Here is a 26,975-nt window from a genome sequence, read left to right as displayed (position 1 = left end):
ATTGGATTTAACAAGCATTCTTGAAAGAAATTAAATTGTGCGCGTCACAAACATTTAACTTTCTTCAGAGGAATAAATTAATTCTACACCTTAAAAATGGATTTAAATGGTGTACCCATACCAACAATGAACTGGGACAGTCAGAACCCTATGGAGGAGTTCAAAAAGTTCAGGCAGCATGCAAAACTTATATTTAGTGGCGTGTTAAAAGAAGAAGAAGTATAAGTTACTTACTTATTACTTTGGATTGGTGACAGAGGCCGCCAGATATATAATACTCTTACATTAACTGAGCTCCAAAGAAAATCAATAAAGGCAATTTCGGATGCAATTCAAAAACATCTACAACCAAAATCAAATCCTGTATTTAGCAGATACAAATTCGACAATGAAAAACAGGGAAACAGTACGATAGAACAATTCATCACGCGTCTAAACACATTGGCAAATGATTGCGCTTTTCATGCAGGGTACAGAGATGATGTCATACGAGATCAAATAGTTATTGGAATTACGTCGGAAAAACTAATCACGGAAGGCGAAGCATTGACTCTTGAAAAAGCAGTCAGGATATCACAGTCACATAAATATGCACAGTCACAATTACGTGATATGACTAATTCCAAAAGCATTGATGACATTGATCACAAACGACATTCGATGTCAATACGCCAAGATGAGACAGGAAATAAACACAATCACCATTCAAGACAAAAACAGCAGATAACAAAATGTGGACATTGTGGACAGTCACATCACAGCAAAGATCGATGTCCGGCTAGAGGAAAACAATGCAAGAACTGCCATAAATGGAACCATTATGAAGTCGTGTGTAGATCAAACAAAAAAGTGCAATAAATAGAGACTGGAAACAATAACAGTGACAGTGAATTTTGTATTGGTGCAGTTGATTCACATTCAAAGGGACAGGTATTTGTTGATTTAAAGGTGGGCTCTAAAGGTCATTTTAAACAGTTTAAACTTGACACAGGCGCATGCTGTAACATCCTTTCTGAGGCAGATTTCAAATCCCTCAAGGTCAATACCCCCTTAAAGAAGCCAACTGTCAAACTCACTGCTTACTCAGGCACTGAAATTAAGGTTCTAGGTGTAGTAGATCTCTCATGCAGCTACAAGAAGAAATGCACAAAACTTGTAGAATTTTATGTCGTGAGAACAAACAAACCCTCAATCCTAGGTTTACAATCATGCCTTGACTTCAATTTAATTCAGATTGTAATGTCCGTAGACCAGAATGAGCAAATGAGTAAAAATTATGTCTTGCGTGACTTTCCTGAAGTTTTTCATGGCTTTGGAAAATTACCTGGTGCTTGTTCGATCAAAGTAGATCCCAAGTACTCTCCAGTAATTCATCCTCCCCGACGTGTTCCTGTAGCTCTTCAGAGCAAGGTTAAAAAGGAACTTGATGCTATGGAAAAGGCTGGAATCATAGCCTAGGTCACCACACCAACAACTTGGGTGAATAGTATGGTCGTAGTCAATAAGCCACATTCTGATAAAGTTAGAATTGTAATTGACCCTAAAGACCTTAATAAGGCAATCCATAGGCCACATTATCCTACAAAAACCTTAGATGATATTTTGCCGCAGTTAAAATCTGCAAAATATTTCACAAAACTTGACTGCAAATCAGGTTACTGGTCTGTTGTTTTAGATGATGAATCATCATATCTAACCACATTCAACACCCCTCAAGGTCGTTATAGGTATCTAAGATGTCCGATTGGACTGAAATGCAGCCAAGATCTTTTCCAGCAAAAGATGGAGTGCTTAGAAGGCTTACTTGGTTGTAGTGTCATTGTAGATGACATTCTTGTTTATGGTTCAACTCGAGAAGAGCATGACATAAACTTAAGAAACTTACTTGATAGGTGCCGCCTAAAGAGCATTAGGTTAAACGAAGACAAACTTGTTGTTTGCGTCTCGGAGGTTACGTATTTTGGTCACATCCTCTCAGCTGATGGATTTAAATCAGACCCCGAAACATGTAGGACTATCCAAGAGATGGAAGCGCCTAAAGACAAGTCTGAGCTTAAGACAATACTTGGCATGATAACTTATCTATCTAGATATGCCCCAAACTTGTCCGAGATCATTCATCCACTCTCAGAAATATTAAAGAAAGATGTCATTTTTCATTGGGATGCTCCTCAAGTTCGAGCATTTCAGAAAGTCAAAGACATACTTACTGAGTGTCCAGGCCCAGTGTTATCTTATTTTGATCCAAGAAATCAAGAAAAATAAGGACATTTATACCTATGTCTGAAAAGAATTTAACACCCAAAACAACAGATTTTAAGAGAATAAGGTCACTTCTTGAAAAACAAAAATGCATTCAAAAGAAAAGTTATGATAAACATTCAAGGCCCCTTAAACCATTTAACGTAGGAGAAAATGTTAGAATTCAGCAGGGAAAATCTTGGAATCCCGCTGTCATTCAAGAGAAATTAGACAATCGCTCCTTTTTCTGTAGAAAACACCTGATGGTGGCCAATATATCAGAAACAGGCAACATCTAATGAAGGATTATACCTGCCAAGATAATGACCCTCCATTAAAACACTGATAACGATCAAATTACACAGGCCATTTGTAGTAATCAAGACACAGCAGATTCCCATGATAAACTTTCACACCAGTTAACCTCACAGCATGTCAGTGTCAAGAGTGATAATCTGACCTTTAATCACTCAAAGTCGCCAGCATCAACAAATACTCTCAAACTGCCAAACATTTATCCAAAAGCTTATGTAACTCGTTCTGGGAGGCAGGTTAAACCAAAGATAATTCAGTCTGTGTAAAATAAGTGTATATATACACATTAAACAAATAGGCATAAATTGCAGTAGTGTTTATTGTGCTTTGAAAAGAAAAAGTACAAAGTTTATATTGACAGTATGAAAGCATTTTCTAGGACAAATTTATCATAATAATTAAATGTGTTTATCTCAAATTCATTAATTGATGTCAGTCTTGACATGGACATTATTTTTATTGCTTAATGCTTTCTCAGAATAAATTGACATTTATAGCGGACAAATATTTAGAGCTTCTCAATTTCAAACAAAGGGTGATGTTATGATATCAAGATTAGATAACTCTTTACATGTTTAGTTGTATAGTATAATGGGATTACTTCCCTTTACTTGATATTCATTAATGCTATGTTATATATATGATCATGCCTCTCTGATACCTGGGTCATTCTCACTTGAGCTCTGGTCTTAACAACATGTATTAAATGGTTATAATACTTAGTAGAATAGTTTGAATCTTGTTACCATCCATTAAACATAACAGTTGTTTGCATTTATCACTGCAATCAGATAACAGACACCATCAAACTATGCCTCTACAACATTGTCTCCCCCTTTTAACTATTTTCATGTATCATGTAACAGATAAGTTTTCTCGAAATCAACATAATATATACCAAACTAACATCAGAAATGTGGACAAATCTATATCAGAACCTTAGCTTGTATGCATTTTTTCCCATAAACATTCTTCTAAAAAATTTAATGGTTATCAGTTATGAAAATTAAGTCTTTCACTGCCTGAAATATTGAAAAATATACGTCAATCTTGGTAAATGAGTTTTATTATTTACTGGTTGCCATTACTTAGCGTGTGCTGCTTCTAAATTACTTTAATAGTTGTACCTCTTTGTCAAATACTTTATATGAACCAGTCAGTGATATAACCCCACAAATAAAATAGACACCCTGACAGCTTGCCTTAATCATATATTTTAAGAAATGTTTTAACAGTCACAATCCTGGTTAACCTTAAAATTAATATGTAAAATGTGATAAAACTTAACCAGCTTTTTCACCAAATATCAATATGATTTAGAATATTGTAAAATCGCTTTCTTCATATTTAGACAAACTGTCTTACAGGTAGTTTCTGTGGACCAAACGAGCATTGTGCTAGGATTTTACTTGTAAACTTAAAACTGGAGTCATGCTGCTTTAAGTAAGAATATCAAAATGTATGATTATTGAGGAGTAAAGGGTTCATTATACCTACAAATCAACTGTCCTGGCCTATAATTTCTACTAAATGGGTGTTAAATTTTTTGACCAGTAAACAAACTGATTCTTGGAATCTGTAGCAGTAAATACCTATTATGTTTAATATTAGCTATAAGAAAGAATTTCCAAGTATTGTCATCAATTCAATAATCACCTAAATAATGAGCCCCAGCTTGCACAGACATTGTGATTTCTGTAACTGTAGACCTAGCACCTATGCTTCTAAGTGAACTGGTTCGAGTAATTTTCAGATATAACACAACAGAAGATGTACTGAATTGACTTCTTAAAAGTTATGTGGATGATAATAAAGAATACATGAAATTAAATAATGACTTTAATGACAATACATCAGTGTCAAACAAATTTTATTTAGAAAACTATTTACAAATAATTTGCTTTATTAATATTCTAAACATTTTTTTTATTCCTTTAACTGTAAAAATCAATCTGAACTGTAGTTTCCAGATTCAGGACTGCTACGATTTCTTCTCCTTTCTGAGGTGTGTTGACGTCTGTCCTTTTCATATTTTTTAGATTTATCATGTGACCTGTTCCTCTCAAATTCTTTGTCATTACGCTGATTATTTTCTTTCTTTACTACCCTCTGTTTAGGTGATTCCGACCTTTTATTATGGCGTTTAGACTTTCTTTCAACAGAACTGTCACTTTCAGAAGATTGAGAGGAACTCTCATTTCTCCTTGACCTAGATTTAACTACTTTTTGGTTTTCTCTATCATAATGATTTATTCTTCTTCCATCTGATGAATCTGATCCGTCTCTATATCTAGGCTTATCTTCATCTTTCTTTCTACCATCTCTGTTTCTTCTTTCCCTAGATCTACTTCTTTCTCTAGATCCATTTTGCCTTCTTCCATCAAACTCTGCTTTTTCTCTTTTAATTTTTCTATTTCTACTATCATATTCTGACCTTTCTCTTTTTATATGTCTGTTACTTTCTGGACTTTCCCCTCTTCTATACCTATTTCTATCAGGACTTTCCCCCCTTCTATGTCTATTTCTATCAGGGCTTTCCCCCCTTCTATGTCTATTTCTATCAGGACTTTCCCCCCTTCTGTCTCTCTGTCTGCCATTAAAATGATCTCTACTTTGCTGCTTTTCCATATAATAGTCTCTTTCTCTACTGTGAGCTTGTTGCTTTTGTCTACCACTATTTCTATGCAGGTGTTCTGGTGAAGGTAAATCTCTCATATTGGATGTATGATTTCCATTATTGCTGTGCTTTTTCTTTCTGGTTCTTTCATCATCTAAAATGACATAATACATAATGTTCATTAAATTTGCTGAAATTACATTAAGATGGCTAAATAATTTAATTTTCTTCCACATAAGAAGTACAGATCTAACCAAATACCTTTATGAGTTCAACTCAATTGGTGAAGAATAAAAATAGGATTGTCATGATATTTTACAACTGTACCATGATTTACCGCGGTATGCTAGTACTACGAGCGTATATTGCAATTCAGACCACAATATATATCTTCAAGAACAAAAGATATGGCTTCATTTTATGTCTGACTTCAAACATTCAAATTTTATTTTGCTGAAGGACAGAAAACTTAATACAAGAAATGGAAAATGGATAAAATTACTGGTAGATTAATTTAATATCTGCAAGACAATACTGTTTGGTTGTATTGCTATAACTAGTTATAAAGGTTTTGTTGACAGGTTATATAATCCTATATAAATGGTTCTTTGCATGTATAACCCAAATCACATCTTTATAATGAATTGGTTATAAAGCAAACCTCCTTTGAGAAAAAAAATTCCTTCATAGATGGACAGCAGCAATGTATATGGTTTATAAAAAGTCATGATTATCCAATGAAAAGCAGTGTTACAAATAAAATTAATATGCACTATATCTTGATCCCTTTAAGATAAAACAAAATCAACAGTTCAACATATTTCTTGTCTTCCTTTATTCAGCTAAGAGGATTAAAACAATCATAATAATCCTTGGATTAAGTAGTTTTGAAGTGCCATCAACATAATTTAGGTCACATTGCAAACGTCATGTCTGCTTATAAATGGAGTACACATTGTGCATCATTAGAAGAAAATGCATAACTAAACTGAATTTTCAAGCTGTATATGACCCTTAATATGTCTGTAATTTCGGTTCCGTAAACTCAAAGAAATAACTCAGCTAAAGAGGTATAAACATTTTTGTTTTCCAAGTGTAAGTTTAGTTTGAAACAATTTAACTAAAATTGGTTATTCTCCTGTTAGATAATACTGTACTGGTCAGGGACCATTAACCAGACATTTTTGAATGTTTTTCCATACAGATTTCACAATCAATATAAAAGCTATATTCACAGTACAGATAGGTTCTTTTCACAACATCTAAAGAGCTAGTTTTTTTATTTCCGTTTATGCTGACACTTGTGTTTGAAGTCTGTACATGGGGGTATCAATATTGCCAAAAACACAATATTCTAACAGCACATGCAGCATATGTTGAAATTTTGAGTGTTCTTTTGTTTACTCTGCAAATGATTATAGCCAGTGCAAGAGGTCAGTGCACTCTTTACATCAGAATTTTCAACATCAATGTTCTTGTAAAACACAAAAGAAAGTATTAACATTTAAGAAAATCCAGGTTTGGTGTTCCCCAACCAGTACATTTCTATTAAAAAATATGTTAAACTGAAATATTTCTATTTTCCAGCATGTTACAAATGATATTTCTCTAGTAAGTAGTTTGTCTAATATTTACACAATACTTAATGATAAATTAACTAATTACCTGTATCTGAATCACTTGAACCTGAGGACTGTTTTGTTATTTTCTTTGATTTCTTCCTGTGTCCATCTTCTGAGTCTTCTATAAGATAACACATTCATTAAAGTTATCCAATTATGAAAGTTAATTTAGTAGCAAAATAACATAATGTATGGAGCATTAAAAATATACCTGATTTATTTCATGCTTTCCAGTGTTTTACTGTAATATATCAGATGATTATGTTCTGATAAACCACTAGTGAAATTTATAAAATATAATTTTCACTGTAGCTGGACTAATCTAAATGCGGATGAAAGAATGTCATAAGTAAATGGAATAACAGGCAAAAAAAAAAATGTTGTCATACATAAATTTTGCTCTTTAGGAAAAGAATGTTGATGTTATCATACATCATGTTAAAAATGTAACAAAATTAGAGAAATTTAACAGAACTTTATTTCAAAATTGATGATGTGACCTCATGATGTGATGACATCAAAAAGGAGAATGCAAGACGTTACGCTGCAAAATAAGTCAAATATACTTAAAATTACTTAAAAAGCATGATATAAAAAGAAAATTTATTTGTTTTACATATGAGATTGAAATACCGTATAAGTACTTATTTCTGCAGGCTTAATATTCTGTGATTTTTGTTAAAATAAAGGGTTTTAAATTTCTGCATATCTTACTTCTGCGATGTCATCATTCTCGCATTGATGTTTTTTATTTCTGCGTTTAAATTAATATATTTTTACAAAATAAACCAACACAATCAGACAACATTTCAAGATTTGTTGATTTAACATATACAATACTTCCGGTTATCGGTATATATATGTTACTAAACGAGCAATGACAAAATTTTATTACTGTACGTGTACATATATGAAGTGTGAATAATAAACAATGGCAAAATCGCACGTAGACACAAGATATTGTACAAATACAAAAGGGTATGTTTATTGCACAACTAGCTAAGGGTGAGCGAAAATCATACAAACATAATAATTATTTAAACAAAGAGAACAAGCAAAGTAACATTTTTTTCTAACGGTACATGTTAATGTACTTATACAATACCGGTAGTTGACATATTCCGACATAAACATACAGAAAGGCTTAATTTTCTGCGATTTTTAAATCTGCGGTGTCGTTATGAACCGCAGAAATAGCAGAAATAAAGTTCCCGCAGAAAATAGTACTTATACGGTATATTTCATTCGTGAACACAAGCTATTCTATTTTCACTTGTGGCTATGCCACTCGTGAAAATATTGCATCTGGTGTTCACTCAGTGAAATATATTTCAATCTTACATGCAAAACAAACAAATATCCTCTATGTAACCAAAAGTGATTAGCCTTTGCCACAAGTATAGAGTCAGACCAACCTTGCCAATCTGTGCAGTCTTACTAGGTTCGATCCTGTTGGCTGACCAACTTCCAGGTTTTGATCTTGATATTGTTAAATTACTAATGGATGGAATATGGAAGGTGGACAAGTCCATTTAAGACATTACGCAGGTTAAGGATTAACAAAAGCTGATGGTAGGACAGAGTACCAGACCATTCTCAGTGCTTGATAGTAAAACAAGAGCATGGATAATGTAGGCCTGTCTATATTATAACGGGGCCATAATTTTATCAGAATCCACATCTTTTGGCAAGTGACCTCCTTAGTCCTATAATGCTCTTAAATAAGTGTTCTCCCTATTCTTTGAATACTCAAGATAAAACTTACTTTTAAGTATTACATTAATGTGGCTAAGTGATAAGTCAATATAGGATAAAGCTTTAGCCCACCATTATCTAAAACTACAAGTTGTAATATTATTCATTCATCATTGAAATGAAATGCATCTTCCTATCCTGTTTTAAACAATACTAGTATCTTAAAAGTTATTTTTTTTATGATTTTTATATTGCCTTCAGATTTAAACACACAGCACAATTTGGTCACAACCAGGATAATTATAATCATTTACAAACTAACCTGAGCTGTCCTCCTCCTTCCTTTTCTTCCCTGATTTGTGTTTATGTTCTTTCTTTCTCTTCTTCTTTTTCTTTTTCTCAACTTTACCACTAGATTGCCCTTGTTGAAGTCTGTTTAGTTTCCTACAAAACACATTAATTATCACAGCATACTCAAACCAGTATTTTACATATACATTATAACAAAGTCTCTGAAATAATACAATGCAAAAAAAAACACAATGCAATGCAACTGTAATCAAAACAAAGTTGTTTTTGTAATTGCCATGTCTTAAAGCCTTGCATTTAATTTCATCTAAAATATAATAGCTATAATGTTATATACATGTACTAAACAAAAGTGCTAAGTACTCTGATGATATCTTTTTTCTTTCAAAAAGTATAATCCATATAAGGGTACTATAAAATAATGGAAATTTTATCCATCATATGAGACAGTACTTCCTGTTTGCTTCATGATATCTACACAGATATATACACTTTATTCAAAGAAATAATGACATTTTCCAAGGAAAAGGTGACAACCGAAATTCACAAACACTGAGGTTTGTATTTTAAAGGTAAGTGTTCATGACCAGTGTTTTTTTTCTCTGCTTTGGGAATGGTTCCGGTACTGGACAGATTGGGAAAAAATTTGATTTGACACAAATTGGGAATTTTACATAAGATGCAAAATATTCATTTGGAATTTCTTTTATCCAGGGAGACATGAAAATTATGCATAATATACACTCATGTGGTTATACTTGGTTTTTATCGTATATCAATGGCATTACTGTTTTTGTTACCTTTAAAGTAGATTTTTGAGGAAATTTTCAGTGTTATTTTGGGAATCTATCAGTCATGAATTGGGAAATTTGCTGTCTATTTTCTATTGGGAATGGTGCCGTTTTTCGGTATCAGTTATATAAGGAAAAAAAACACTGATGACTGGCAGCAAAGTTCTGTTATGTTACAGGAACAATTTATATTCTAATTTAGCCTCACTCTTACAGAGAGTTTAACCCTTTTATTGTAATAAGATTATGATCTGGAAAACAGAATAATGTGGGTGTTATAACAAACATCTTACACCCTTGCTTGGTGATGCAACTAATCAATATTAGACAATAAGTCCACATGACAGAATACAGCATGTAAGTGAAGTAAAACATTCACATACAATAATTAATGGCCGTCGCAGGCTTAATAAGTTAATATGCAGAACAACATATCATGAATAAATGTCCTAAAATCATGTTCCATTTGGTACAGATATTCTGTGAAAAAACAATCATGTATTGCAAAAAAAACTATTTAAAGAGGCCATGCTCTGGGATGCAATACACCCCATCTTTCATTATTTAACAATGCAACAATAAACAGGGTTCCCGCTGTCGCTCGCCAATGGCGCCAAATGCGACAAAATATTAATTCTGGCGCATAAAATCTTTAATTGGCGAATTTAACTGGCGCCAACGTAAGATAAAAAGCATCCGACAACTAGTACACTTAAATGTCATAAGCGGCCGCGTCATAAGCGGCCCAAATGTGAAAGGTCACACGCTATTAGTTTGTTTATCAAGCTCGTATAATCAATTATGTCATCAATTGTGTGACACTTCGGGAAGATATCAAGATGAAAGCGTCAATGTGTTAATTGGAACAATTTACGTCTTTCATTCTCTGACTTGGAGCACTGATAATTACATGTGTTAGTAGCGAGCAGAGAAGCGAAATATCGTCCCTGATGTTGACAAACATTAAACTTTAGGTAAGTTGACTCGTCCACTGATTAAAAATAATTACAGTTTGAATATTAAATTGGACGACAATTTAAAGAATAATTTCACTAATGATTGATCTAAAGTCACTGTTACTGCAATGTTAATATTTTCATATTTGATTTTAAAGTGCTGAAGTGTCTATTCACATGCAAACCCTATTAAAATAAACAATATTTTTCATTGTTAAAAATACTTAGTATCTATTTCATATTTTGTTCTGATTGATTTTTAGATGAAGTCAATTTATAGTAATGTTGTTTTTTTTTTTTTTTTTGTATCTGTAGATCACCAGATTGTCGGGTAGAAGCTGGGAAAGATCTTGGCTCAGTCCAATCTGTGAGAAGAACTGCTATACTGGCAAAACGGTGGAAAACAGGACCTCCCGTGGCTAACTTAACATGATGTTCTTGATTACATTTATGCTGTTATGTGTATTTATTTAAATGGTATTTGAAAACCACATAATAGTATGTCTATAATTTAGATAATAAACATGTGCAGCTGTAATAAATGAAATATTATAAATATGTGTTTGTAATCATAATGATATATAACTGCTAGCAAATCTTAGCAAAGATAGGCATGTCTCCCTTGCAGAATTATTGGCTCCAACTTTGGAGCCACTGGCTCCAACTTTTTCTGATTGGCGAATTTGGTGGCGCAAACTAATTTTGACCCAGAGGGAACCCTGATAAAGACTATGGCAATTTGACTTTGTGTACAAAATAACATGCAATTTCAAGTTTTGGTTCAGGAAACATATTAAATTACACATTTAAAATCGAAGTATTGAAAACATTTATTAACTGCATACATATGAATCACTAAATAACTACTGGTAACTCTGACCCAAAATTCACCAGAGTCAAAATTATTATTATGACCCACTCAAAAACTGCTACACACAACTTTAATCCATAGGGAATTGCCCACAACATGACAGCAAGGGTGATTTATATTAGTATTCTTACTTGAGCAATTTCTTCTTTTGTTTAGCAGACAGAGACTTTAGAAACTTCACTTCTGGATCCTCCTCATCCTCACTTGGTAACATTTGCTATAATTAATATTTATAAAATGAAAACAGCTTTCATTTAATTTGAATTTTTAGGGAAAAATGCTTTAGAATAGCAAACCTATGCCACTAATATACAATAAAGCCAGTAAGTTTATAACTCAGTTGAACAGGAAAGCATTTCCTTAGAAACATGTTAGTGTCATATCTTGATTATTTCTACTTTTTATTTAAACAAATTAGCCCCACCATCCAGCCATAAAAATCAGAAACATATTACTTGGTTTATTGGCCATTTTTCAGTTCACACTGTCTGACATTTATTACTTTTGAGCACATACTTCCAAACAATTAACCAAATTAAGAGAGCTTGTATTTCAGATTTACACTTTGTTTACCTTCTAATACCCTCGTTACTTATTGTGCAAAGATAACATGTTCAGGGTTTGTTTACATCTAAGTCAAATAGTAGATCTACTTTCAAACCCTATTTTTTCTAATATGTTTATGATTAATGCTGCATTTTATAAATATGTAAAAAATATTTTGCTGTCAACGTAAAAGCTTAGTAATCTTAAAGTTCCTTTAACCTTTTTAACTGTTTTGGTGAAAATCTGATAAAGTATTATTCAGAAATGAAAAATGAGTTTCTCATGCAAACAGAAATTGTACTTCCAATATCTCTAAAAGGAATTTGCAGACATTAAGGCTCATAAAACTCATTTAGGTTGTCTGGACACTGAAATAAAGAACTAAAGCTGATAGGAAACCCATTTCACTAATAAAATGCAGCTTTAATTAGCAATATATTTTTAATGATGTAGTGCTAAGCTGAATATTCAATTTGAGTTATAACTAGAATTAAGTGTCTTATACCTCATTATCTGCCATTGGATCAGACATTTTGCCCAACAATGATTGTTTGAGTGTAAAACCATCTTCTCTCATGGAATCTAATAAAGATGAGGCACTTGTCTTTGCTGAAATATAAATTATTGGAACGTTAAATTTGTGCTGTAATAGAGATATCACTCTTGAGTTTCTGAAATTGTATAGTAAAGAAAAGCACATAAATTCCATTATAATAAAGATGAATTACCCTTACGGCGCACCAACACAATTTAAGTCATATGGCACAAAAACAGGAAAGATGATTTCGGCTAACTTAGGGTGTCACAAACTTAAAGAAACACCAGTTGTCAAAACCACCTGCTGAAGCAGAGTTGCATAAACTCCAATAGTTCAAACCTATTAAGTCACCTCTTATGATCATGCAGGGATAAATGGTGGCTGTAGTTCAGATGCCTCAACAATAAAAGGCAATTCCTCAGCCACAACAGAGAATAAAGACAACTAGATGCATATCTAAAACAGATCATACTGCACACAAAGCAATGCATATTTGACATGTTACTGAATGTTTGAAATATATGTTCTATGTTCATATAACTTCAAGATATTTAATTGTCATTTATAATATAGTTAATGAGATTCACCTATTTATGTATTAAGTATTAAATAACTTAGGCAATGGAATAAAAATTTAGCAAATTTTAACAAATGTTAACTTATATTGCCCTTTTACATCATAACCAGCCTCCTAACTTTGCTTATACTCTCAAAATATGTTATATTTAATTGATGAAAATCAGAAACTTACATAAATACTGAATTAAGTAAGTATATTTTTTATAATGAAAAGGACAAAACCCCACACCTGAATTTTATAGTGTTCATTTATAGTGTATCACACAGTTACAGTATCATATTACATTTAACAGACAAAATTTACTAACGTTGTTCAGGCTCTGCAGCAAGATCTTTTCCAAATAATGGACATATTCTGTCTGTGTTAACATGGCCCCACTGGCGACATTTTATACATCTAACATTGCGTACTTCTATACCAAACGGCTGGTCACGAATTGTTTCATCATTCTTTGCATATCTATAAATAGAATTAGTATACCAATTCCTTTGTATATGAATATAATTATAGAGATCCAGTTCTTTAGATACAAGTATAACCTGCCTACTTATATAATAATCGGTTCACAAAAGAAAATGTTGGTGTTCGGGGCCTTTTGTCATTCATTCCAGACAAACTTAAGAAAAACACTCTTATACTGTATGTGCTTGAAAAGTTTCATGTCAGTATTTAGAAGCTGATATGCATTACATGAACGATTCAAATCAATATTTACTCATCCAAACCCCTAAAAACCCAAGATGGGTCTGTACTCTAGTGCCTTAAATGGACAGATAACTTGTCATTGAGCCTAGAAATGATGATAGAAACCAAAAGACAAGAAAAACAACAATGATGATAGAAAACAAAAGACAAGAAAAACAACAAAACCTTTGATTTTAAACAAAAGTAAAATTTTGTTAGCTTACTGTTCTCTTGGAGCATTGAATTTTCTCTGCCATTCAAACTTGTATTCTGGTTCACCTTCTTCTTTCTGAAAAGAAATATTTAAGGCATGAATTTTTCATAAATTAGTTCATGAATTAATGTTCAGAACTATTTCTTTTGTCACCTCTTACTGCATCTTAAAAGTTATGCACATCAAATCAAATTTATTAGTGAAAACTACAGAGAATCATTTAGTGATGATCCATTTATTTGTTAAAGAAATGTTTTGGAAGTTAGAGTCTATACTGAGAAACATTTTGTTGAAACATGTATCTTATAAAACTAGATTTATCATTCTTATCTATGTAGCTTCAAAAGACAGGTTTAATCGAACAGAACCTGATTGATTAATTACAGTTTTTTGTTTGGTGGTAAAACATACTAACCAATTTAGCATGTCTTCAACAGGTGGCATTATTTTCTGACTCAAAAATTAAACAATGAGCCTAAACATGACTTTTCCTACATTTAGTATAGGATTTTGTTCTGTTAAGTCAGCATTTATTAAATAAAACATGTCTGGCACAACCTAGTCGTAAGACAGATTAAATGGAATTAATACTGACATGTCTGATTTCATCGATGAGGATGTTTTTGTAAAATGCTTTATGGTAATGGATGATTTGATTGCTTGGCTTAAAAAAGCTTTATTGGAAAATCAAAAGCTGCTATAAGGCAAAACATAGTCACTGTTGATCAGATCTATATGCAAACATAAGATGATCTAAACTTTAGTCAGTTATGCAATGTAAATATTAAAGTATTAATTACCTCTTTTTCTGCTTTCTTCAAACCAGGTGGGGCATCATACATAAAACTTAATCCAAGTTTAGCTTTTTCATCTCCCAATAAAGCCCTGTATAAAACATACAATAACATTCTTAGTTTAAACATTATTTATTTAAGCTGGATTATGAAGAGAGCTTTCAGCTTCTTTGAACCACCACTGAGTCTGGTTCTTTAAACTAACCATTGCATATGTCATATATGAAGAAACATGGCTGTGACCCAAGAAGTGCTTGAACCCATGAGTCCTTGTTTGAGTAGTAGATACCTTGAAGAAGCTAAAGAACTTAAGTAGCTGAAGATACAAAGTAACGTGATGTATTATGTAAAGGTTTTATAATTCATTTGTGTACAATAAAAACATGTCTAAGTACTTAAACAATACTTTAAACAAAAGGCAAAGAATGAGGAAACATGTCTTTAGTGAAATTATTATAATGGATTTAAAGTATTTAAGATTCTATCATCTGTAGTAAGAAATGCTGAATCTGAAAATGTTGTCATAAAGGAAGCAAAATATAAACTCAGTACTACTTTGTCACCTGTATCTAAATCACTATAACTGTACAAATAATTTAAATAGTAAAAGTAGCAAATGACATTTGAACAGTCATGGTTATGCTCTATTGCCAATGACTATCTTTTCAAAACTTGTAACAAATTAACCAATGTTAACATGTTAAACCACGCTGATATAGTAATTAGAATTTTCTAATGTTCTAAGGTTACAACGATTATTTTGATTGATTTTTTGGGGGACATTATTAAGCAGGTCATTTTTAGGAAAACACCATCCCTTGGTGTGTGGAAAATGACAGCTTTTATTTTGTCAGGTAGTCATTGCATGAAAAATCAAAAGCACAGAAGGCGCTGAATTTGTTTGGGTCTCAGAATGTCAGAAAGGTGAAGGTTGTGAGATTATAAACCAATTTGTTTTTGTATAGTGCCACCAATGCTTTCCAGTGTTTTAACTGTAGTTAATTGGCTATAAGACTAATTGCAACTCTGAATACTCAATTCAATGTTTATTTGACTTAAACAATTTTTAAAAAAATGAGTCCCCTTAACTGGGATTTGAACTGTAGACATCTCGCTTCCTAAGCCAGCGTGCAAACCCCTCGGTCACGGTGATTATAAGTTAATGGCCTGAAGAAAACCATATTATTCTAAATTTATTATTTCGACACTAAACCTGTTGTTTAACACAGATGTAAATAATCATGGAGCTTACTATAAGCATGTATATCTATAAAGAATAAAACAATATTAGAAATCTTCGACCATTCGGGAACTATTTTGCTTGAAAATTAATGCGCCTGTCATTTGACAATCTTTACGCAGTGATCTCCCCTGAAATTTTCAGCGTTAGTGTACATATAAAGGGAAGTAACCGCTTCAAAAAAGCGGACTACTTTCGGCATTTGCAAATAACAGCATCTGACGACCCAAACAAATAAAAATCATTAAAGCTAAATCTTTCATAATTTTTCTAAATCTATCAGATTTAAATGACATTTTTTCATTTTCACAAAGCTTTTGTTACCTGAAAGCAATAAACTTCTCGTTTATCAATTTTGAAGAATATAACTGAATTAATTTTACCTTTTGGAAAGAAAAACAAATGTAGCCATACCTGTTTTCATACATATCTTGTTCCTTTCTATACTGAGCAACCATATCTTCTTCTTTCTTTTTCTCAAATTCTGTTTTTTGCTGTGCCATCCATACCTAGAAACAATTATATGATAATGAATACAAAATATCAACGAAAGGAAGTGGTAATATAATGTAACAAGAGCTGTCCGTAAGACAGCGCGCTCGACTTTTTTATTGCTTGCCAATAAAAAAAGTTTTTGCAGTAAAAGGCAATACAAGAATCTCTGTATTTTTAAAGTGAACAATGGCCATGAGCATTAAGATATTTAGTGAAGAATTATTTTATTATGACATAATTTATGGTAAAGTGAACAAGTGGATAGGAATGAATTTTTTTAGATTTTTTAAGTTTTTTAGTGCTTGCCTATAATACAAAACATTGACAGTTAAGGGCCATAATTCAAATAAAATCTTTGACAGAATTACCTTCTCCTGGACATGTTTGGGAATCATGATTGTAAACAAGTATTCCAACTTTCAAATTAATATCTCAAACAGTTCAGTCAAAAAGTGGACTGGTACTAAAAACTTAACCAAGATTCTAAGTCGATAAAAGGCCTTAATTTTTAAAACAAATCCTTGACAGAGTTACCTTCTCTTGCGTACAGATGGGGGTAATGATGTGAAATAGCATTAAAAGTTTCAAAGCAATATCTCAAAGGGTTAAGGCAATAAGTGGATTTTACCCATATTCAATGTATTTTCTAAGTCAAAAAGGGGCATAATTCTGTCAAAAACCTTGACAGAGTTATGTCCTCTTGTCTGTTGATGAAGGTCGTGATGGTAAACAAGTATGGTCAGTTTCAAAAGCAATACCTCCAATGGTTTTGAAATAAAGTGAGGTGGTACAAAAAACTTAACCAAGCTCAATACACTTTCTAAGTCAAAAAAGGGCCATAATTCTGTCAAAAACCTTGACAGAGTTATGTACTCTAACTTGTCTGTAGATGGAGGTTATGATGGTGAACAAGTATGGTAAGTTTCAAAGCCATACTTGTAATACTTCTGAAATAAAGTGGGGTGGTACGAAAAACTTAACCAAGGTGTGACGCCAACGCCGACGCCGACGCCGGGGCGAGTAGGATAGCTCCCCTTTTCATAGAAAAGTCGAGCTAAAAATGATATACATGTAGTCATGTAATATATATATAATTGTGTCTATAGCAGATGATGATAATAGATGGGTTAAAACAGTTTTAATTAAAAAAATTAAAAGATATAAGATATAGCCACATCATGCACATTTGTAGCCAGAACCTACCATTCAAAATTATTCTTTCACAAAAAATACGAGTTAACTCGGGCAAGTAATTATCACAAGGCATCAAAAACCAAAATCTTTGAATCATTTTTGGCCTGAAATAACCCAAGACCTTTTAACCATTACATATCAGCTATTAACCAAGTTGGCCCCATTTACAAATACTGGAAATCACAAGTAAAAACATTGATACATAAAGCAAAAAAAAGACTTCTTTGGACAGGAGAGAAACTCAAACAAGTAGAACCCTAAAAAGTTAAGGAAAAACTTGAAAACTCAATCTGGCAGAACAGAATTTAGTCATCAAACAAACTACATAAATGATGAGAATGGTTTAGTACTTTGACAGACTTCCCAAAATACGTCGGTCCGACGGACATGTCCGATAAATTTTGATCAGGTCCGACAATTTTTTATTCCGGATCGGTCCTACTGTCCGGCTTTTATCCAAGCCGCATGTATACAAAATGGCGTCGCTAAAGGTGCCAAACCTTGGAAAAACTGAAAATCTATGTCAGAAAAGTGCGCAGAACAGCAATAAAAGGATGAAAAGAATAGACCTGAGACAAAATTTAATGAAAAATGGAAGCAGAACCATGAATCATTGGTGTATGACAGGGAGGAGATGAAAATCCGCTGTACGGATTGTGCCGATTTTGACGGCGAAAAAATAAAAAACAAAAAGTGTCTTAGAAATACACACACAAGTTTTTATTTGATTTTGATCAATTTTATTTGGTCCGACAGATTTTGTTTCGGTCCGACAGATTTTCATGGTTTGTCAGACCGAATGTCTGACAGTTTTTTTCAACTTTCGGGAAGTCTGCTTTGATTTTAAACACTGACTGTTAACAATACAATACATAGTTATAGTGCAGCAATATGAAATATCAGTCTAAATTACAGGCTATAATATATCTATTCCAGTTCATAATATGGGACATATGCATTGTAACTTTGCAGTTCACTTCTCACTAAAAGATTCTTGTTGATCAGCTCAACTAAATACTTAAAATTGTTAAAAGGACAATACCCCCTGTTATAAAACAAATTGAATAATAAGGCTGAAGAGTTGGATTTGTCTTTGTCCAATATATCAGACTTTACAGACTTGTTGTAGTTAATGTCGGTCAAGCTTGACTGCTTTGCCCAGAAGCAAAAATATCTCAAAGTGACGTCATAGGACTACATGTATATTTGTCTTGGGGTTAATTTTTGCGTTGTAACTGTTATGGTTTGGCTCCAAACCTTCTGCTTCAAATGCAATTTATAGCAATTTGACTAAAATGCTGAATTTCAAAGTTTAAAGTAGAGTTTTGAGTGATGACTGTTTGTACCATGGAGTGTATAGGTATCAGTACATGAATAAGTAACAAGTCGCCACATGACAATTCACCACAGTGTGATAACGATTCAGTTTAATAATAATACTAGAAAGTGAAATGTTAAAATAAAAGAAAACATGGCACATTTGTCAAACATCAATAATCATTATTTAACTGTGCTGAATACATATCACTCTGTGGAGAATTGTTATATAGCAAATTGTTATTGTGGCGAATTGTTACATTACCCAATACATACATAATAAATTTACCATTACTGAAAGTTACATACAATTTACATAATAATAAAAGTATATGATTTACTTACTACATGTACACAGGAAAGGTGTTGGCTTTACTAAGTGAAAACTATCATGTCAAAATGATTGTATTATTGTTTATAATAAAGATTACTAATGAGGTTGTTATGATTTTGAATAGAACACAGAAATAATGTGAAGAAAATATAACAACACAATCGCATAATTAAACATCTACATCGTAACATGACATCTACATGATACTGCTTAACAAACAATTCTGATAATGACTAGCAGGCAAATTGTCAGAGAACTGTTAATAAAAGACATTATTTATATGCAAATTTAGAAAGATAAAAGACTAAAATTTTACAAAACTATTAATTTAAAAGATATTGTGTGCAAATTAGAATTTGTAGAATGGGTCAAGCCTCTAAGTTAAGATGTTAAAACTGGGGCTAGACTAAACAGTTAAAGGAAGGCTTTTCCAAAGATGTATTGCTCTAGGAAAAGAAAGAATTTTGATGGTATTGTGTCCTCGAGTAGGGTATCAGGTAATTTAGATTTCCTGTTTGAGTAAGGTGTTGGTGTTCAACAAAGACAATATTGTTTTGGATTTTATACAAGCAGGTTACAGCACTGATGTTTCGACATTGCTCAAGGGTTTGCCAAGTAAGTTCCTTTATCATATTTGAGACACTACTTGTATAGTCATCTATATAATCATTAAAAATATTTATAGCAGCTGATCTTTGTACTTACTCTGTCTTATAAATTAAGTATTGTTGCCAATGGATTATGATGCCAAACTAGGCCAAAAATAAAATTATGTTTATTTCCCTTCCCGACCCATTAAAATTAGGATTGGGTAGGTAGGTAGGAATTTTTTTTTTAATATGTGCATAATAATAAATAATCTGCATATATGTATAATGAACTATCAAAATTAATTTATTAAGTGCAATAGTATTTGTACATGCATTACCATATTGACAACTAACATATGCAACAAGTTATTAACTATGCTAGCTGTCTAAAATATCAGATTTAATTGTACTCTGAAGGAAAAAAAAAATACTTTCATCCCCTAAGCCTGAAAAAATCTTTTGGGTGGGGACAAATTTGTTAGGTAGGAAGGGTAGGGGAAACAAATTAAAATTTATTTTAGGCCTTATGGTGCAATATTCAACCCGAGGTCTAACATAGGTCTTATAATTATGCAGTCTCCTTTATCTTTTTATTTGGGGTTAACATTTTTTCTAGTTCTGGCTTCCATAAATTTACATGTCGCTTTTATTTTGACATTGTGCGACAGTAAAGTTATGGGTCAACCCTATTTGCAAAGGCTACCAGAATTATGGCAGTTTGTGTGCTGTACATAAAACCTATTAAAAATCACCCTTATTAATCAAACTTGCGTCAAATAAAAATACCATTTGATTAACAAATCAATTTTGAATCAATTCATGTTCTGTTTTTAAATGAAACTTCAATGACATTGTGTACCCAACTATTTGTTAGCGAAATATGTAGATAATGTTACCAATATGGAGTCTGCTTTCAAATGAAATCTCACGGGACTTCAAGTTTTGGGAATTCTAGCATCTATTTTTAGTAATGCCAAATAGTAATGGACCATACACTTTAGTAAGTGTACCATTTCACAGATATTATTAAACTCCATGACGATTTTAAATAAAAACAAACAAAAAATTCATGAATAATCACTCAAAACAATACAAATCCAACATGTTTTTGGTACAATGTCTGTTATTGAATAAATATACCATTATTCATAATGGCAAAGCCATGTTTTCAATTAAAAATAGCATTTGGGTCACCAAATGTCATGCAAAGGTATCCAAACCTAAATTCTCGCTAGTCACATGATAATTAGGGCAGCAATGGCGGCGAATTGAATGAAATGTGTACCCACTGATAAACTATGATGCATTATTTCATCAATCTAACGTTCTGTTTCTAAAATATAGACTGAAGTGTCCGAAATATATCTATATACCTGTATTAAAATAGCTTTTGTCCAGATCACGCAAATTTATTGAAATTTTACAGCATGACAAAAAGGTGTCACGGTTCTGGCTGACTTTTGACAAGGGATTTGTCAGTGAACAAGACAGTAGTGAATTAGTAATGATTAGTTAAGGATTGTCATAAGTGCGAGCACTGTGACCCATCCGAACTTTGTTACAGTACAGTAATTCTTCAAAATAAGTAGAAACTCAATTAAGCAACTTACCCGTTTGATATTTTCTTTACTTGACGGATGGAAAAACTTCTTGGTCATGTAATTATTAAAACCCTTCCCCATTTTGACGGTTTAATTTGTCTTTTACAAGCAATTTAAAGAAAACAAGAATAAAAATCGTTTATTAAACGACGCACAATTGAACTTGCGACGTTTATTTTAGGTTGAACTACTCTAAATACTAGTACAACCTCGCGAGGATTTACGTAGACTTGGACGCCTGGGCTCCTTGCCACTGGTTCTTGTTGCTGGGTCATATGGGGGTTGCGTTCATTGAACGCCGTCTTTCCTTGTTGATCTTGTTTATCATATTTTGACTTTAGATTAGTCACTCAAGAGAAAAATATGAGATACAAGCGAATCCGGGAACCAGTCCCTAGCTCTTATTGAAAAGCCCATTGGTTCTTTTACATGCTCAGTGTATAGCACTGATGCAGCCAGCCCGCATAGCTCAATCGGTTAGAGCGCGAGACTTGTAATCTCGACATTGTTGGTTCGATTCCCGGGATGGCTAACTAAAATTACTAATCAGTCTTTGGGACAAGACTTTAAATCGAGGTCCCGTGTGTGAGTGCACTTGGCTCGCTAAAGAACCTGGAGAAGCTTCTGCAATTTAGCATCTTTCCGCATCTGTATCTTGCACCATCCCCCAAAATATAAAATGACTAATACTTTTATGGAGGGCTCGCTCATATGGGCAACTGGTGGCGAGTATAAATAAACGCAAATACACACACAAGCACTGATGCATGCAAGGATTACCTGGATTTCTTACCAGTACACCTCTGGCTAAGTGGGAAACACTGAAAGTGTCTCTGAAAAAATCCCAAGGGTGTTACCCAGGATCGAGCCCGGGACCTCAGAAGTGACAGTCAGTGGTCTAACCAACTGAGCTATTGCGCCACCCAATCATATATCTTGAATGATCATTATTTACATTATTTCTTGAAACTAGAAAATGTTAATAAAGAAATAGTGAAAAAAGAGTTTTGAAATTAACAATAACAAAATGTTTCTCTTCTTCTGATTGTAGGACTATACAAATAGTCACGGTTTTCAGGAGGGCTGTTGTGGAGAACTCTTTGTAGCGGTACATGTGAAAAAAGAAAGCACTCAGAGTGAGTCATAAAATATTTTCAAAGTTACTAGTTTTTTTTTTTAAATACAATATTACATTTTTCCCCGTTATTGCTAGTAAAGTAACCGTACCACCATAGACATAAGTTAAAGCATTAATTATGCATTTAGGAAAATGTATTTTCGAATTTACATAAAAAGACATTAAATAGACCAGATAACAATCGAAATTGTATAAAATATAAATACCTCAGCATATATATATTTTAATAGAATTGTTTTTTTTTCTAAAACTAAGACAATTTTAGGTACAAGATCGATGTACAGCCTAATAAGAAATTCAAATAGATTAAATTTACCAATTAACTTAAATGTACAAAATGAACTTTTAATAAAACTGTTAAACCAATTTTACTTTATGGTTCTGAAATTTGGGGATACACTAATCTTGACGGTATTGAACGCGCCCAGTTCAAAATTTTAAAACATGTCCTTAAACGCGCACAGTTCAAAATTTTAAAACATGTCCTAAAACGCTCGGTGGCCAGTTATTTCTTATACGGCGAAACGGGATGTATGCCATTGTCTTTAGATATCGGGGAAAGAATAGTTTCATATTGGGCGCGTCATACTGTCATAATTGTTATACTTTGTATATATTTATATGGTAAGAAACGCATTAAATATCAATGATAATGATTTTGAACGTAATTACCCGTGGATTTATCATTTAAAATCAATACTGATAAAATGCGCGTTCAACAATGTTTGGAATGACCATAATTTTCCCGGAACCAAATGGTTAGAATTAACAGTAAGACAAAAGCTAAAAGATCTTTTCTAAATGAATGGTATTCAAAGATAAATGAATCGAGCAATAGTTCTTTTTACAAAATTTTCAAAAAGTCTTTTGGAATTGAACCTCATCTCCCGTACTCCCAAAATGCAATTGTTTTTAATTTTTATCAAATTCAGACAAGAATCAATAGATTAACAGTTTAAATTGGAAATTGAACAAATGTACCTCTTAAGGTAGAACACGCCTAATGGGCACTATAAGGAACTGTAAAATTGACAAGATTCAAGATTCAAAATATTTTATTTGGTAACGCAAATTTGGTAACGCATGACGTTTCTTGCTACTCAAACACATATATACAATGCATAAAATGATACAATATAACTTGTTAACATAACACAACATAGGCCAGTTATATGCCTAATGAACACATACCTACAAAATTTAAACAAAATCTACCGTATGGTTTATGAGTTATGGACATTTAACTGAACTAAAACTTTGCTTTTAGAAGGGCTCTTTTTTCAGAAATGAGGAAACTCTGAATAATCTATAATATAATCATTAAGAAGATTTTTTTTCCTATTGTTTAGAAACAAATAATAGCATTCAGGTAACAAATTACGCGAGCAAAATGATTGTTTCACACAAGATATGTATAAAAATTTAATCCTACCCGACCCATTTTAAACACTTATTTGACCATTTTCCTCTTTAAAAAGCTTTGAAATTGCAAAATTGAATTAAAATTCATTATCACTATCATGTATTAAAGTCTTAATTGATGCAATTAAATTTACAGACAAATTTAAAGTCAATGATTGATTTATATAGGAGAGTTACAGAGCTTAAGTTGCTTTTCTACAGTTTGCCGATAAAGATCTTGTAACATCTTCAACCCACTACTTGTGTAATTGTTCAACATAGTCTTTACATATACATATCGGACAGCTAACCTTCGAACTTGTTCTATTTGCAAACATTGTGTCATTTCTTTTTATAAATCTGAAGGCGTTATATATTTTCTATTGCTGTAAAACTGCTAATATGATTAGTCCAGGATAGGTATTTGCTTATTTTACACCTAAATATTTTAGTTAATGACGATGTAGTTTATAAAGAAATATTACAGGATGTTTCTTACGGTTAATTCTCAGGATTTCGAATTTATCTGGGTTAAACTCCATGCTGTTGAAATCTTTTTGGAGGGTTTATAATTAGGCATTTCGGATTGACTTAATAATAAAGTATTCTATTTTAATTCATAACACATTTACCACTCCAAATATGATCTAGTTATTTAACTTAATTTTTTTCCATTAGCAAATCAGTCTTACTAATTTGTTTATTTTTCACCCCCAAATAAAAATATATAAAATTTTGCTATTTATAGCAAGAATTTCCCGTCTTTACAAACAAGCATGACAAGAAATGCATGTAAAACATGTACACCCAAATTAATATCCCGTCCACCATAATTTGCCGTTGCAGGCTCGGTTTGATTGAGTCTGTTCATCGACGGTACTGGATAGGGCAAGTTGCCATCCACGCCCCTAGCACCGACTTAAGCACTAAGCAGGATTCAACATTTAAACAAAACAAAAAATGGTAAAAATTTTGGAGTTATAAACATCCGCAGATGTGTTCACACGGCGGTTATCATAGAACATTCAATGTGACACAGTTGCCATTGCATTAAAATGGTCGCCAAGATATATTTATTTCGCAATATCTACAGCATAGGGTTTCGATAGTTTAATGAAAGAATAGGTTTTACTTCCTCTTCAAATTTTGCCTTTACGATCAAAAATTGACCTCGTCTCAGAGTTCATTATTTTTATGTAGAAGACACCTGTTTCTATTTATGAAGCAAAAATCTTAAGTTTTTAACCTTAAAATCTTCTTTTAAAAATGAACAGATTAAATAAACGTTTATGATGAAATTTCACATACACAATTTAAATTCAGGTTTTTACAATTTTCCAGAAAATTTGAATTTGAATACCAAATGATAGCTCAGGGAAAACACAACAAAAAAGAGCTCAAAATGGGTTTTAACAATATATTATTTTTACATTGTGATCATAATTATATTTATATTATGTACACGAATATATCATATTTAAATATACCATTCCGTCATTACCAAGTTTAAAAAAGGTACTTATTAGTTCCTCCTTAGCAGTCACTTGTGTCTTTTCGGTAACCATTTACTGATAGAAAACATACATGCAATTTATATGACTAAATCACAATATTTTATCCAAAATACTATTTTGTAGCTTTAAATCAAATATACAATTCTATCATTATCAAGTCCCTAAATGACATTTAAAGGTCTTTAATTTGTGCCTCCTTAGCAGTCCTTTATGTCTCCTTAGCAGTAGGACCCTATTTTTATGGTGTTTGATTTTCTTTAAAAAAAAAACATTGAGCTTATCTCTGAATCACAGGACATCGACAAAGATGCGTAAGCCTATGGAAAAACCTATACATATGTCTGACCTAATACTCTACAAAATTAATCATTGACAATCAGGCGCTTTGTACCGGCCAAGCGCCTGTCTAACCTCGACGTAGTGACTTGCAACATTCAATTATTTTGTTTAATTTTCCAACAAAAAACACATTCAGAATGGTAGGTTCGATTTCTGTAAACATCTGACAATGTATTTATTTCTTTATTGTTAAAAAGGAATACTTTTATTCTCCTTGAAATCATGAAAGTAAACTTTTTGCCTGTAAAGTTGGGCATTTTCTAGTCCTAATTATAAGACCTATACGTAACCTTTTTCATATTTATCATTCATTAATCTGATATTTTACATTTTTCATTTTACATGTTACGTTAGGTCTTAACAGATCTTTGCAAAATCGTGTAGCAAAAAAATTGACATTAGACATCGATTTAGATCTAATGCATTTTAACAATTAAAACAGCGTGTATTTACATAAATTTTGAACTATTTATGAACAAAACTAAAAATTAAATACCTTTCAACAAAATAATTGAACTGTCACACCCGAAAAGTCATGATTTAATCCTCTCATTTAATTAAATTCCATGTACAGCAGATATACAAATGGCCGCCATACAGTGCGCGAAATCTGATTGGCTAATTCAAATGCAAGCGTTTAAATGACTCCAGAAGATTCTAACGGAATATTTTTTCAACGAAATAATTGCCCATGCACCGTCAGTGTGTTCGAAAATATTTTTCCGTTCAAAAAATTGGAATCAATCTGTAAAACGCTTTACTTAACCAGTATGGCTGATGAGCGAAATAGATTGATATTTATATTTTATTTTTAATTAATAAGTACATTGTTTGAAACTTTTTGTTAATGATAGACCATGCAATTGAAAGAACAGAAGATAAGCTTTTGAATAAAGCTTGAAAGGCAAGTCAGCAGACATTTTTTTAATTTTTCAAAATGCTACGCGTTTTTTGACCAATAACTATTAGACGTCAGGCTTGACCAACATAAAACTATAACAAGCCTGTAACGTCTAATCTATTGGACTAGGCTTTTATG

At 32.3% G+C, this 26,975-nt stretch overlaps 1 protein-coding gene across 2 annotated transcripts; it reads right to left on the bottom strand.

Moving 5' to 3' along the window:
• Positions 1 to 4,409: 4,409 nt before the first annotated feature.
• Positions 4,410 to 21,711, bottom strand: LOC132757515 (corepressor interacting with RBPJ 1-like). Of its 2 annotated transcripts, none has more exons than XM_060748820.1 (10): positions 21,554 to 21,711; positions 16,428 to 16,522; positions 14,780 to 14,864; positions 13,990 to 14,054; positions 13,389 to 13,540; positions 12,469 to 12,572; positions 11,549 to 11,634; positions 8,813 to 8,934; positions 6,839 to 6,916; positions 4,410 to 5,327 (listed from the first exon to the last, which is right to left on the bottom strand). In XM_060748820.1, exons 1-10 carry the CDS (start codon positions 21,623 to 21,625, stop codon positions 4,504 to 4,506), a joined length of 1,683 nt encoding a protein of 560 aa, XP_060604803.1. In that variant the 5' UTR covers positions 21,626 to 21,711; the 3' UTR covers positions 4,410 to 4,503. The 2 variants fall into 2 exon arrangements, with proteins under 2 accessions (XP_060604803.1, XP_060604804.1); XM_060748821.1 differs by having other exon boundaries at positions 6,839 to 6,913.
• Positions 21,712 to 26,975: the final 5,264 nt, after the last annotated feature.

Source organism: Ruditapes philippinarum, unplaced genomic scaffold, assembly GCF_026571515.1.
Source record: "Ruditapes philippinarum isolate M1 unplaced genomic scaffold, ASM2657151v2 ctg6491_1_1_1_1, whole genome shotgun sequence".
Classification (NCBI taxonomy): Eukaryota; Metazoa; Mollusca; class Bivalvia; order Venerida; family Veneridae; genus Ruditapes; species Ruditapes philippinarum.
Note: the sequence above shows the minus strand (reverse complement) of the source record. Positions and strands in the feature narration are given on the sequence as shown.

Bases quoted from the DNA above. Each gene is read 5' to 3' on its own strand.
- LOC132757515 (XM_060748820.1), bottom strand. From the start codon at position 21,625: ATGGGGAAGGGTTTTAATAATTACATGACCAAGAAGTTTTTCCATCCG. The intron at 13,541-13,989 runs GTAAGCTAACAA...TTCTATTTATAG, and splicing joins TTCAATGCTCCAAGAGAACA to ATATGCAAAGAATGATGAAA. The intron at 11,635-12,468 runs GTATAAGACACT...TATTAATTATAG, and splicing joins ATCCAATGGCAGATAATGAG to CAAATGTTACCAAGTGAGGA.